General features: G+C 42.1%; 1 protein-coding gene across 4 annotated transcripts in view; it reads left to right on the top strand.

Moving 5' to 3' along the window:
- The window catches only part of hspg2 (heparan sulfate proteoglycan 2), a 94,450-nt gene that overhangs the window by 19,963 nt on the left and 59,631 nt on the right, over positions 1–14,856 (top strand). For all 4 annotated transcript variants that reach the window (XM_071477259.1, XM_071477260.1, XM_071477262.1 and 1 more), the window contains exons 2-3: positions 9,703–9,832; positions 10,116–10,175. In XM_071477259.1, the coding sequence (XP_071333360.1) occupies positions 9,703–9,832; positions 10,116–10,175 (190 nt within the window). The remainder of the gene's footprint in view (positions 1–9,702; positions 9,833–10,115; positions 10,176–14,856) is intronic.

Raw genomic sequence — 14,856 nt, 5'->3', positions numbered from 1 at the left:
CACATGTAGTTCAGGTGGGATAGGGTGTGATTGTATTTTTCCAGTGAAACTCTATCTCTTTTTGTATTTGCTGTTAAGTTAAACATTTTCGTTCATCTCAGAGCATAAACATTCACTGAGATATGTTTCTCACAAGAAGAGCCCCAGTAGTTTTAAGAGCTAAACCTCCAATCCAGTAACTCGCCTTTCCCACAGACCGCGAAGCCTTATTAAAACAGAATAGGTTCACTCCCAGCTGAAACAGTCGGCTGATAACTGTGCGCCTGTTAACAAGTTGTGTTACGAGTGTTGGTGTGCATGTGTGCACCCTGTCCGTGTGTGTGTGCATTTCTTAATACCTGCATGTGTAAATAAAGGGTGTGGTTACAGGGCTTTTGTTCATTGGTGGTGGGGGGCCTTAAGGTTGCACCACTAGATGAGCTGTGGTCATGATTCTTGGTGGTCTGTTGATGCAGGGTCCTGCCAGTGCCCCTGCTGGGGTTGTAATTGAAAAGACAGGGCTTTCTGAAGGTGTCAACTGGGCCTTCACGCCTAGGGACGTTTGGGTGGAATGTGTTAAAGCTCTCTTATCCCACCCACAGTGAAATTGCAATACAGTACAGCTCTTAAAAACACTTTCTGCCACCTGCAAATTAGCCTGAAGAATATTTAGTTTAGGAATATCCATGCTCAGCTAGAAAAAAACAGACTTTTGGCAATTTAATATGAACTCCTCTCTGCCATCTCTTTCTTTTCTTTCAAAATCACAAGAGAAACATAAATGAAGAGGCTTGTTAGGCTTTATTCTACTGCTCTACACACATATTCCAAGTCTTGTGATTGTGCTATCACTGAAGCTGAAAAAAGCCCATCAGTGGCTAGCGTTAGGCTGGGGGTGTCTGGTTTCACACCGCGCTTACGATCTCTGCTCTCTGTCTGGTCGTGGTGTCGCCAGGCTGTGACCTTTGGCCTAAAATACATCATGGTGACTCACCCCCACTTTGCAAATTGTGCCATTTGGAAGCTGATTCAGACAAATTTAAATACACAGAATGTACATTGAGTGTTTGTAGTTTTAATCTATGTGGAGTATCCAATAAAGCTTTATTAATCATTAATCATTTAGTTTAGTTCAATTTCTTTCTTGCAGTAAGTTTCATTGTGCAGCAGTTACCCACCATTTGATACAGTAAGGCTGCTACAGTAAAACCTAAGGCTTGTCTTTAAATAGGCGTGGTATTAAGGTCTTGCAAGCATGTACAAGTGTACACGTGTATACAGGGTTGGGATTCACTGGTACACCCTCCTGCTCCTTTGATCTCTGCAAAGCAAGAAAGAAAAAAAGTCATCGACAAATTACTTTTTTTTTTTTTTTTTTTAACTTAATTGTAGCTCTACTGACATCCTTTTTCCCTCCGTGTTGCTGCACCACGTACACAAGTCCCTACAGGCTGGATGCTTATTTTGTGATGCTGCCCCCCACCCCCCCAAAACAGTGAATGTTCCTGTAAAGAATGAGAGGAGTGTGTGAGGTTGTGTGTCAGAGCCTGACTAGCTGGAAGGCAGTGCACGCTCCCTCACCGCAGATAACTTTCTTAATCTGGTTGTGCCTCACATGTAGAGGTGGGGCAGATATGAAAACACCAAAGACTAGTTTATATCTTTTTGCTGAATTTGCTTGATCATATCAAGACGGGGCGGGTATGATTTTTTTCATGCATTTCCAGGATGCTTACATGGTGACAGAAGTGATTTACATCTCCATGGTTTTAACTTTTACCTTGTAAGGAGAAACTCCCCTGACTTTACACATCAAAGTCTTATTACTGGTCTCAGGGAGTACTGCTGCAGATGTGAAAAAAAGCTGAATGAAGCCTTGTGTAGCTACAGAGCGAGCACTCAAGTAATGTCATTTGAAGTAGTATTGGTTGGGGCTAGGGCTGCACAATTAATCTAAATATAATCGAAAACACAATATGGCCAAGTGCAATATCCAAATCGCAGGAGCTTCAAAAAAATCGCAGGAAGAGGAGCTGCAATTTCTTTCAATAAAGGTAAAATGTGTCACAACATTGTTGTGCATTGTTAGCACCGTAAGTGTTGTAGTGCTGCAGAGATGCTCCGGCCTACAAATCAGATTCTCCACACATAAGGGAACATGTTTGTTTTGTACAAGCCCCAGCAAAAATCACATCATCATTTTTTAAAATTTTCAGTTAAAATGAAATGCAAAAACAATCTTTCCAACTGGAAGTGCAACTCATCGCAATCACAATACCTGGCAAAATGTTCCTCCTAGTTGGGCTTAAAAACTACAGGTTTGAAAACAGGGAGAAAAGAAAAAATCTGGAACTGTAGCGTTAGAAAGAAGTGACTTTACCAGACCTCTGTAGCCTGGTCTATTGGGCTACTTTAGCTGCTACCAGCACAACACTCTGCTGCAGCATCTTGCAATACCAACATATATCTGAAAAGGCATGATGCATGTTAAGGAAGGAACAGCGCCAGTGCCTGTTTCCAGTGGGAGACCAAGCTTATTGTAAAATGCATGGCATGACTGTTGTGTGGGAGAGAGAATAAATGACCTGGGGGAAGATGGCCAGGCAGGCACTCCAAGCATTTGTTCAAAAATGTGGACTTATCCTTAACTTTTTGCTCCCCGGCCCCCTTCCCCTCTCTCCACAAGTCCTTGTTTCTGAGAAAATCCGGTGTGTTTGTTGCACACACGGTATTAGTCATGGAACACTTTTGAGAAGACAATCCGTGCACGTTGTCAAAGAGTGTTTGTCTGCTGAATGAAGAGCCTGCTTTCCACTTCCTCCCAGCGCGATCACTTTGGATTAAACCCTGTAGAAATGTCAAAAGAGCTGCAGAGAGCAGGAGGGCCTCACTCATCGGGCCCTTTATGCAGCAGGGGCCCAGGCAGAGGTTTTAGCGTCAGAAGTGGCAGTTTGTCAGTTCAGCCGCTGCACCAAGCAAGGGTTAAAAACGCATTGGAAAACTCTGTCCTTCAAGCACAAACATTCTCTAAGCTGATCTGTTGCCACAATTTTGTTGTCAAAAGAATCTTGAGACGTCTGCATCTCTTGCACCTACCTTTCTCCTCAGCTGATCCTCTTTCCTCCCTCTCTTTCATTATTCTTTCACAACATGTCGCAAAAAAAACAAAAAACAAAAAAAACCTCCATATGTGCAGGTAGGAATGTAATGCATCTTTATCCTCGTGTGAGTCTTTGGTGATCTAAATCTCTGTGTGTGTACACATGGAGCCATAGATTATTTTAACATTTTCAAGGTGCTGTAATGGACCTGATTTATTGGAACCCTGCTATTACTCCCGCACCTACTCCACAGATAGCAGCGGGTCAAGTAAAGGGAGTGCAGGAGCTGTGCAGCTAAGCATTGCTGGTGTCTGGCAGTGCTTGGTGGGCTCCTTCTTTTCAGCCTACTCTACCTAAAGAGAGGAGCATGTGTCAAGCTTTCATCCACTTAATGCCCTCCGCAGTTTACATTCCATTCCTGTTTGGTACACACTGCTACTTCAAGTCCAAGCAGATATTGTTAGTCTTATAGAGGGAGAGTGAAAAGAGAGAGAGAGAGAGGAGGGAAGTTCGGGAGAGATGGAAGGTCAAGGAGGTTGGGAATTCATCTTGTGGAGATTTTCTGTGAGTGCCTGCCCGCTGCTTGCATGAAAGGTCACCCGCCATTTGAATCAATTGATTGGTATGAGCAGTACGGTGTGCTGCCTTTGCGGCTTTTCATCTTTCTGTGTTTGCCTATCACACGCTCTGGTGGGGACAAATGTGGACAGGTCGTGTGGGCTCAGGAGATGCTTTAAATGCTAAACCTGTGCTGCTGCTGTCAGGAAATAGTGTCACACATTTTCATGAGAGAGCGTCACCCCTGTGAGGCTCACGGCCAGCGTGAGCTCGGTCCACTTTCTTAGTTTCTGCAGTGCACCGGCTATGCCTCTAAGATGTTTCTCACAGATTGTCCTGCAGCTGCATCAGTGGGTTTATTAGGAGAGTGGGCGAATCGAGTCCCCCTGAAGAATTCTTCTCACGCTGCCTCTGACAGGCTTTGGCTGTCACAGAGACGTAACCGGGACGGGAATGTCGAAGTGTGGGCGTATGATAGTGTCCGTCTGTTTGTGCGTGTGTGCGTGAGAGTGTGGGTGTATGTTTGCATGCGCGACCACATGTCAGTGCATCTGTGGTTTTGGATGTTTTAATCCATCATCTGCAAATCTGCTGACAATTTTTTCACTGTAATTCACTTTGGTTTTAACCTCCAGTAACCTGCTGTACTCAACTTTTAGTCATGTTTATGTTTTGTAGGGCTGGGCAATATATCAAGATTATTTCAAACTTTTATCTCGATTTCGATTAATGAATGATTACTTTGGTGCTTGTTTTGAGCCATGCACTCTTCATATTTGGCAAGTGATTAAACAAGACCCAATCAGGAGGCGAGGCAGGCATCTGCATGATCGTTTTGAAAGGTCTCCGTTTCTATTAATCCAGGCTAAAAGGCTCCCTCACTCTTTCTGTTTTAGGGGTTCAAAAGCTCCAGAGTAGTCTGGACGCCAGGCATAAGCATAGCAAAAATAAATAAATAAATGTAAAAGTCGGCGAGAAGTTCTAAATGTCGGTTTTGATACTTTTTCAGTTAATTGCCCCTAATTACTACCGTACTGTATAACATTTATATGGTAATGTAGTTGCAAGAAACACCCATTTGGAATAGCCCGTTTTGAAAAGTCTCCTGTGTTGGTCCATTACAGGAAACTCCAACATTTGAGATTCTGATATTTTGAGATTCTGTAACATCTCAGAAAAGTTGACAGAATAGCAAGAAACTAAAACATTCACAACACTCTGCATTCTGGGTTTGATTTCCTGCCAAAGTTGTTTGCAAGTGCTATTCAGTTGCTGAATCTAAAATTTCTGATGTCAAAACTGAAAGGATAAATCTGGCGATATTCTCTGTTTTTGTTATTATCAATAAATGCCTTGAAAAGACCAAAACCAGAAATGACTAAATAAATTCTAACAAGTGCTGCCTTGTGTAGCTTCTTCCTCGGTACCATAGAGCCCCATTGTTGTCCAGTAACTATTCAAACGCTGCACCCTGCAAAAGTCTGCACTGAGAGACATGTTCGTCTTTCTGACCCACTCCAGTTTGCCCATGTGAGCGACAGAGGCAAAGACCACGCTGTGCTGACTCTGCTTAACACGGCCACAAAACAGCTCATGCTTCTTAGATTTATAGTTCGGCTTTTACCTCAGTGAAGATTCACATTCTCTTAAAAAGACTAATTGATTTCAACATCAATAGTGGGTTACTTCTGTGGATTAGAGATTTTCTTTCCCGCCGCCCGCAGAGAGGCCGAGACGGTGGGAGCACGTCAGCTGTGCTCAGTGTGAGCACAGGCTGTGCACAAGGTTGTGGTCTTTCCCCTGTTGTGCTCTTCTCCCTCTTTTCCGAATTAATTTATGATAATTGCACAATATTTTAGATTGCTTAAGTATGCAGAGGACATTGCCTTAGTTGGCCTTCGACAGACAACCGACCCATTATGTGAGGTTACCTGGATCTTTAAACGTGCTTCCAGTGTTAGCCAGCTGAAAATCAATTTGGCAAAGACAAAATATTCCACTGTTTGTACGAAACAAGACTTTAAAAAAGCCGGTTTCGCTTAATGGCCAGTAGTTTGAAACTGTGGAAGGCTTTAAATACCTTGGTACAGCTTCTCTGAAAACACAGACCAAGTTCACAGCTGCTCTATTTTTTTTTCTCAGAAGAACATTCAAATTTGGTGTTAGTTAGCAAAGTTTTAGAATAAGGGGTGCAAAACTCTTTTTGAGAGTGTTTTAACTTTTCATCTTCCTGTCTGGTATGGTAGGTTGAGGAATAAACTCTCCAGGATTGCCCTAATGGCTAGCTGAATAGTTTCTAAACCTCAAAGGTCCTTTATTCAGCTCTTTACAGAAAGAACAAAGACTAAAGCAAAGAGCATCCTTAGCAGATAGCTCTCACTTCTGTTCAGCCTGGTTGAGCCTTTGAGCTGTGGAAGCTGCCAGTGTCTCTGGCAACAAAAAATGAATTTAGGAAGTCATTTTCAGTCTCAAGTTCCATCAGTATTCTGAACTCTGCAAGTTGACGGATGAGGTTTAAGCCACAGACATGAGCTGTTTGTAATGTGTAATGTAACCTTGTCTCGGTTTGTTAGGGCCGACTGCTTCGCTGTCTTTGTTTTATAAGATTCATGTGTAATGCTTCTTCATTTTTGTTTGAGCCAAAGACAATTTTCTACCCTGGTGGACAATAAAGATCTATTCCATTCATGTTTGAGTAAAGTTTGCTATCAACTACAGTATCCAGCTGTTTCAGGAAATTGTTGTTTTTTTTTAATTCAACTATATATTCATGACTGGCTTTAAAATGTTAATATCTTTAGTAGGAATGAATGGGCTTGGGGTTGATTGACACGTACAGCCTGGGGTAATCATAAAGTTTTGAGAGACAGAATATCTCATAGGATGTATTGACAATAACACAAACATCAGATATGACCTTTAAAATGAAATGCACTGCCAAGGCGCAGTTCTCTAAACCTAATAACAATGCCATGTTCACTATGATCGATTTCAAATCTCAAACAGATTTCAAGTCTGTGCAAAATTGCTTTTAATACCATACAGAAATGAATGCAAAGTACTGGCATTCTGAAAGGTAGGGCATCTTTACGAATACTTGTGGTATGTTTTTAAAACATAAATAGGCTGAGCTCCATAATCCATTTTACTGTGCATTCACACTGTGAGCAACTTGGTAGGGGATTTGCTTTTCTAGCAAATTGTGGGTGGTGGAAAATGCTGTGTAATGATCTTAAACATGTATGAACTACTACTTATTGCCTCCTATAATTTTGTGTATTTTATACAAACTAGAAATACAGAAGGTACCAAACAAGCACTAGTTAAGGAGCACTGAAATACAGCAGTAGTAGTAGGAGGGGTGAATATGGAAAAGTGAATGCCACATTAGCCACCACAACATTATCTCAGCATCTATGTTAAGATACTAAATCCCTTGATGAAACTTTTAACTTAGTTTTATCCCACTGAGTCAGATAACAGAAAAAAATGTATGAGACATTGGTTCTTGTGGTCTGTGGAGAATCGAGAGGCTTTGAGTGGCTGCAATTAGCTTGTTATCCATTTTGGGAAAATGAGGAAGCATGAAAATCTGATTAGCTGTTAATAGCCAGTGAAAATGTACATGTTGAGGAGCCAACATTTGTTTGGAAATGGAGTTGACAGCAGGTCTCCAGCTGCAAGGCTCAACGACAGCTGACGGTAGTTCTGCCTTGAAAGGATCTTGGCTCAGTCATTTGAGTCCAGCCAAACTTTTTCCAAAACGTTCAAGCTTCGAGTCCTGTTGTTTAGCAATTGTTCATGGATGTGGATGAAAATGCAGTTATTTCCCCTGGTCCCTGCAAACTGCAGCTGAGCAAACTTAAGGCCCATCCTCAGGCTTCTGTAAAGTGTCACCTGTCTCTCATTATCTATGGATTCTGTTGTTCCCTTTCTCTAGAGCCGCCATCGCTTTGTCTTGCAGGGCAAACATTGTGCATTGTGGGCAGAGTAATTCATAAGTAAACAGTGGAATTCCTTTTGGCTTGAATGTGTGTGCTGGTATGTGTGTGTGTGTGTTGCATATGTGCAGGATACTTGTGTGTATGTGCAGGCCTGCATATACCTGGTGGCCATATGTCCCATTGGAAATTGCAACAAGTTACCAGAGCGAGGAATGAGGAGAGCTTCTGAGGCTGGTGTCCTCTGGGTTGGGGTGGAGTTCAAAGAATTACAGAGAGGGTCAAGACCTTTATCTCGAGGGAACCATAACTTCAACACAACAGACGTGTCCCGACTCCTAGGCTGACAGTAAAGGTCGCGCTAGCTTTTTGAACTGGAACGCAGTAGCATAGTGAGAAAGCAAATTCATATGTGGTTCCCAGCTCTTGCTTAGATGAGGCCAGATGGACATTCTCAAACAAGTGTAGCTTCACATGTTAGCTTCAAGATCGGGTGCAAATATGGATTCATCCATCAAAGGATAATCTGTAAGTTTGTGGAGGTTTTTGCCCAGATGGCATCCAGCAGGGCTAGATGACACCTCATCCCAAGGGAGTGGGAAGCAGGAGATGATCACACCAATGGTTGGCTGGTCGGCACAACTGAAAAGAATCTGGTTAGTCAGCAGTTTCCTTTTGAAAATGGCCCGGGATTGTTGTTGTAAGGGTGTTCAGCCAGGGGAGAGAGGATTTGGGGGGATAGATCGAGTTATTTATTAGCTGGAGCCATTTAAATGGGAAAACTACCATGACAGAGATCGGTGGAAATAGGAACTGGCGGGCCATGCCAACTGGAAATGCCAGGCGTGGCACCCTGCCAGAGTCGTAACTAAACTTATAGCTAGAGTCTGGGCAGTCTGGAAGCTGAGATGGTGAGAGCAGAGATAATAAACCCACACTGTGCTCCACTTGGCCTGGCACAGTAAACTTTATCAAGATGATCAGATACAAGAGTGGCTGGCTAAGCTTTGTGTCTCCTCACTGAGTGTACATATGGGTCTATGAGTTGGACTCTAAGAGGAGGCAGTTCTATCTCTTTATTTATGTGACTTTGAGTAGTTTTGCCTCTGCCTAGCTTTCTACATTGAAGAATAGAGTAAAAAACCCATTTAGTCCCATACTTGTGCCATTGCTCTAGGAATACCAATGTTGGTATGTTTGTCTAAACACAAGCAGCCTACAACAACTTTGCCGAACTAAAGCAATCTAAAATTTTAAGATTTAATTCAGAAAGTTCCTGATCAAAGAATAAGTTAATAAAAGTACAAACCTGTGCAAGCATCCAATCCAATTCAACAGAATTTGACAGTTTTCAATACTTGGTTGGTACCAAAAAAGTATCAGCAGTATCTTAACAGTGTTTCTGCTCGGCTTAGGATCCTTTCTGTTGCCCATGGCCATTTTCAGTTTCAATCCCATCCTGCAGTTAGACCCCTGCTTTTGTTCCATAACCTGCTGAATGACATGAAGATTTTGAAGCAACCTGCCCTTCAAGGTGTTGCGTTTATCTGAGGTGTTTTTACTGCTGCTCGAGGTGACATAATGTTTCCGTGATAGATTCCTTCCTGATTCCAGGGTGAGGAGCTGGTCATAAAACACTGGTCGTGGTATGCTGGATTTTTTTTTTTTTTTTTTTTTTTTTTTTTTTAAACCCAGGGGGGGACAAAGTTTAAAACATACTTAGACAGATTGGTGTCATTCCGATCTGAACGTCAGCTGCTTTCTCAGGATTGCAGAGATTTGTTGAGTGTGTGCTGGCATGTGTATATTCATATGTGTGTCATTGCAGTCAGCGGTGAATATCTGTTGCCAACTTCCACCATTTACATTAGAAATTCACGCAAACACCAAATAGAAAAAAAAATCTTTGGACATTTTTCCCATGAAAAACCTTCAGCTGTAAATGCAAACTCTTGAGAAGCCCTCCAAGAGATAATGAATGGTAAAAGTAAACACATCACAATGCCCCGTTTCCCGTCTCAGCTTTTGTTTTCCCTCCACCCTTCCAGGGTCCATGTATAGCACTGGGTGTAACCTTTCTGTGCAGAGACTTCAACCCCTATAAATCTCTCTGTTTGCTGCAGGTGACTCAGGCCTCCAAGGTGTGGGGAGAGGTCCCTCTGCCAGAGGACTTGGAGGCAGAGAAAGACGTCAAGGCGTCTCAGAGCTTGCTTGACGACGATGAGGATTTTGTTGCTGATGAAGCTTCAGGAGGTATGACCTAAAACCACAGCAACAGCTGCCCTTAATTCAGAGGAGTTATGTGTTTCATGATGCATTCCTTAGCTTGTTAACCCATCCCAAAACTGACAACAAGGGAGTGTTGCTTATTTGGATGATTTCAACCATATGAATAACTATCAGGATTCATGCTTTTCAAGGGGAATTTATCTCTCCTGCAGATTTTATTGTTACATAAGTGAACAAAGCATGCGTTTCCCTGTCCTTGAACCTGCACACTGACCAAATCCCCGTACTTTTGTTTCTTTCTCCAAAGATCTGCCCAGTGGAGAGGATGATGGCAGCACACCGTGGCCTCCAGTCAGTGAGAGCACAAGTAAGGGACTGAAAAATCTAGTGAATCTAACAATTCTGTGTGACAGATTTTATTAATGTGTGGAAGATCATTCAGCACTCTAAAGCTCCCCCATCTGTGACTCAAGTGGATGCATGCAGCAGTGTGTGTGTGTGTGTGTTTGTGCATGCGTGCGTGTGTGCATCTGTGCATCTGTGCAAAATGTCTGTCTGTGTCTGAGTGATGGTGCCTTCACATCCTGCTGCACCCTCTCCTCACTCCTCGCCAACTTGCCAGAGTCTGGTCATAACACTGCGCCCCGGCTTTGTCTTCTGAGACATAAACATCTCCTCTCCTCTTTCATCCTTTTAACCAGTGGCAGAGGTGACAGCACTATAAGATACATGAAAGCTCGATGAACAATAAAAGCTGCAGCAGAGCACCTCTGTTTTGCATTCCATTCACAACTGCATTTTTTTTCCAGACCCCTCATTTTTATGTGGACCTGAAAAGTATTTATATGCAGGGACCCCACTATATCACATCCCACTGTAGCAGCGGAAAGTAAATAACGTATTAAACTTTGCATGATGGGTCCCTCTCTTTAATCACGCCTGTGGTTTGCTGCTGCTCGTTACACTTCTGTTCTTGGTGCATTTTTCTTGTTTATGCCATCTCTAAATTTCTCTTCATTGCACACCGCAAAAACAAAAAAAAAAGTTTCTAACAGTTTACTTTTTCACTTATTGCTGTATATCTACATGCTACTTGGCATACACCACCAAGGATACTTTAAATATATCAATTGGAAGCACATTAAAAATGAAACTTCTGGCCCAGGGTCATCGTTCCAAGTCTGACCCTTATACATTCACATCTGGGCAGATTCCGGCTGTTATCCTCCGGTGTTGTCTGATAGCCGGATGTTTTTCTGTGTGTGTGCCAGAATTGGTCCAGATGTGGAAGTAGCATCTGTTGATCATGCTGTCTATGGGCCACACTCATGGTTATGGAACTGGGGGCTATACTGGGCCAGTAGAAACACAAGCATGTGGCCAAAGTGTGGGCCAGATGTATTTTGCTATCTTAACGCTGACACTCAGCTGTAGCTGGATTTATGTTTGACACATGAGGTTAAAGGATGGGTTCACATTTTCTGAAGTCCCTTAAAACAGTATGAACATAGCTTGAGTATATGTACACTGGAATAGTTTTTAGTTGCTGTAACTGTTCTGCCTGTCCATGCTGGTCTCGAAGAGAAAACTCCCCATAGCGTGATTATTATATAAGACAAACTTGAAAAGATGTGAACCTATCCTTTAACAGGAGTCCCATTACAGACGCTTATGGTCTAGGTTTGGATTTATAGTTCAGCATTAGATTTTATCTATTGATGGTACCTCTGCAGCACTGACTGCATGTATTCAATACAATAGCACTCTTTGATGTACGAGCAACAGTGGGATACACCCATACCTGAAGAACTTAAGCAACATCCAGGTTTATTTCATTCAGTAGAAAGCAGCGAGCTAATACGATCTTGTTCTCGGTCTGTGTCAGACTGTACCATATCAGGTTGAGGCATGTCAGACTGTACAGTGAATGCATGGTGAATCGTTGCTTTATGAAGGGTTAGGTTTAACAAGTACATGAAAGCAGTGGTACATTCATCAGCATGTGTCATCCAACTTCACTTCTGTTATTTTCTGAAAATGCAGTTCTGCAAGGTCACGGAAACTTTTTTTTCCATCCATCTCCATCATTTTTGGTTTCTGCATGTGCGTGCATATGTGTTTCTTTTCGAAAATATAATGAAAAAATGGCATGCACAACATGTTGCACCAACCACTGTATTCTGTCTCATTTCATGTTTTATGCTGATTGGTTGGTTTGTAGACGTAGGTCATGGCAGCAGTTGAATTGTGAGAATCTGCTCCTAAATTTCTGACACTGAATTTCTGTCAAAATTTTCTTGGTTCACCAAAACTCCAAGTCAGCCATTGGTGGATGTGTCTCACAGGGCAATGTAGGAACCACTGTTTAAGTTTGACAACCACAGATTTTACCATGTTTCTCTTACGTCAACTTAGATCACAGACGTCCTTAGTTGTCACAGGTCCAAGTGTAGCTGGATTTTTGAGTTTTGGTCCTGACATAACTGCTGTGGCTATTTCATAACATCCTAACACACATCTAAAAATCCAGTTTATTACTTAACAGTCCCACTTCTGTAGAGCTCATTATTCTGTGTATAATCTTGCGCAGCCTCAACATTTATATGCTTATAACTACTGATTCCAAAGTCAATATCCTAAGAGATCAGATCATTTCCCTCCTTATTCAAGACAAAGGCCTGATAGCTGCTCCGTCTTACTTTGTCCTTGGTGCCAGACGCTGGCACTCAACAGGTTGCTGGAGCTGATGACATCATGGCAAAGTAATTGTTTTGGTTGCTATTGCTAGCTGACATCAGAGCTGAGGCATATAACATGTGCCTCACTCACAGAAATAGCTCTGTTGTGAGGCCTCGCTGAATTTAGGTAGTTAGCCAGAGGAGATTTTAACACAGTGGACGTTAATGTGTTAGGTGCTGACAGAATATGATTGTGATGAATTAGGTCAGTGAGTCTGTTTTTAGCTGTGCACCAATGAAGCAAGTATATATTTTTTTCTCTCGTAAACACAGCAACGTTGCAGATCATTTCAGTCGTTGAAAGTTTTATTTCAACCTCCTGCAGCAGAGTTGAGGTTGTTTTGAAGTGTGTATTTCTCAGCCAGATCCTGGTGGTGCGCTATCCTTCAGGTCGGAGTCGGTTGGGCAGACACAGATGCACAGAAAGAATAAAAAAAGTCATTGAATAAAAAGCCAGATTTTCCTGTGCTGACAGCACAGGACAGGAAAAAATATTTTCTGTTAATGTTCTCACATTTTGTGGTGTGACATGAGCCTACAAACATTTCCCATTACTCTGGTTTATTGCTTCTGTTTTCATAAACTTCCCAGCTTTTGACAATGTTGCTTTAATGTGGCAATTAAACAGGAGGCTGAGATTATGCAGTGCTTTCTTTAATATATTGTCTTATCTCAGAGGCGGCTAGACATTTGCATTCTTCTCTGTTTGATCACGGTGCTACAATTGGAGCAGGCAGGCTATTTCCATATATAGATCTGAGCATGATAGGGATGGGAAGGAAATTCAGTTTCCTGTGCTGAATGCTGAATACTTTGCTGAGTGTCTCTGTCCTGTTAGCTGTCCAGACCATTCACCCAAGCCTCTGCCTTCCTTCCCCTGTTCCACTACTGTGATGTTGGAGACGTAGGTGCCACTGTTGCCTCCATTATGCCTTGTATCCTGTTGTGCTACTATTTGCAGCGGGATAAGGAATTCCATTTCCCTCTGTCTCAGCCTTATATGTTGATGATGTGAAAAAAAAACCATCTGGAGTCTGAACTGTTCTTGAGATCAGGCTATTTTGAACCTCTTTTGTCCATTGTTGTTCTTTAACCCGTCTAATCACAGTCTGTAATCTTCTCTGGAGATACGAAGGTTGCATCCCATGTCCTCCTGACCGCTTGTTTTGACCTCCACACTAAGAGCCCCAAAGAGATTTCTGGGAGACAAAATCTAGTTTATCTCATCTGTGAGAGCCTTCCCTTGTTCCACAGGCTCTGTTACAGACATTCCCAGCGCACCAAGCATATTGGCCACTTTGTTTAGAAGCAAAAGAAAGAAAGATTACCATGTCCTCGTAGCAATGGTGATGGAGGTTGGTGAGGGGCTGCTGGGGTTAAGTTGCTACCAGTGCTACTTTTGGATAAAAAGCCTGAGAATTCAGATCTGTTGACTAATGTGCTGACTAAGATTAACTTCTAGAAGGTAGAAGGTAGGAGTATATTAGGCCTGAAAGATATGCGAAAAAAATATCATATTGTGACTGCGATGAGTCATGATTCCACATGCTCCCGTACTTCTGGAGAATATGAAATGCAGGTCACGTCATCTCTGTAGCACCACAATGCTTCATTCTACGTTGTGATACATTTTATTTTATGAAAAAATAGCAGCTCTTGCAATTTTTACCAGAGAGTAGCATTTCTTTGTCACTTTTAAAGCTACAACAACCAACAACTGGCTATTTGGGGGCAACAGAAACAAGCTGTGAATGCTGCATCACACTCAGCATCACCTTTTTTATATATGCAACATTTAGTGTAATGTTTTGGCATTTGAAGCTGAACATAACACCATGAGAGCGATGAGAATGAACCAAAATAGTGAATTTGTGGATTGGACAGTTAAACAATGGACTCTGTAAAGTCAAGGTAGCTGCAGATCAAAGTCTTTGTAGGTTCATCACTATGAGCAACTCCTTTCCCTCTGTAACTGTTGTCACATAGGCCATTTAATCATTTGTTAATGTAAAATATCTGTTAAAGCCACTATTTGTAAGTTTCGCTTACAAATCACCACCCACTCCCACCAAGAAACAACATTCGGCGTCAGAGAAAACTCACAAAAAGCCCCATTATGGGAAGCTTATCAAAAAATTTTTTTAGTTCCTTCCTGGTTTAGAAAAGTTTGGGACCCACCAGAAATCATTTAAGCACTGAATGCTGCGTATTTGTCCCGAACCTGAACTAGACTAAATGTTTAAATTGTGATCATATGTAGTAGAGAAAAGACTATTAACTCTCAAAGTCAAATAAAGTCTATTTAAGCTT

The sequence above is a fragment of the Trachinotus anak genome, unplaced genomic scaffold (genome assembly GCF_046630095.1).
Source record: "Trachinotus anak isolate AG129_WGS33_773 ecotype Australia unplaced genomic scaffold, CSIRO_AGI_Tana_v1 ptg000004l, whole genome shotgun sequence".
Taxonomy (NCBI): domain Eukaryota; kingdom Metazoa; phylum Chordata; class Actinopteri; order Carangiformes; family Carangidae; genus Trachinotus; species Trachinotus anak.
Note: the sequence above shows the minus strand (reverse complement) of the source record. Positions and strands in the feature narration are given on the sequence as shown.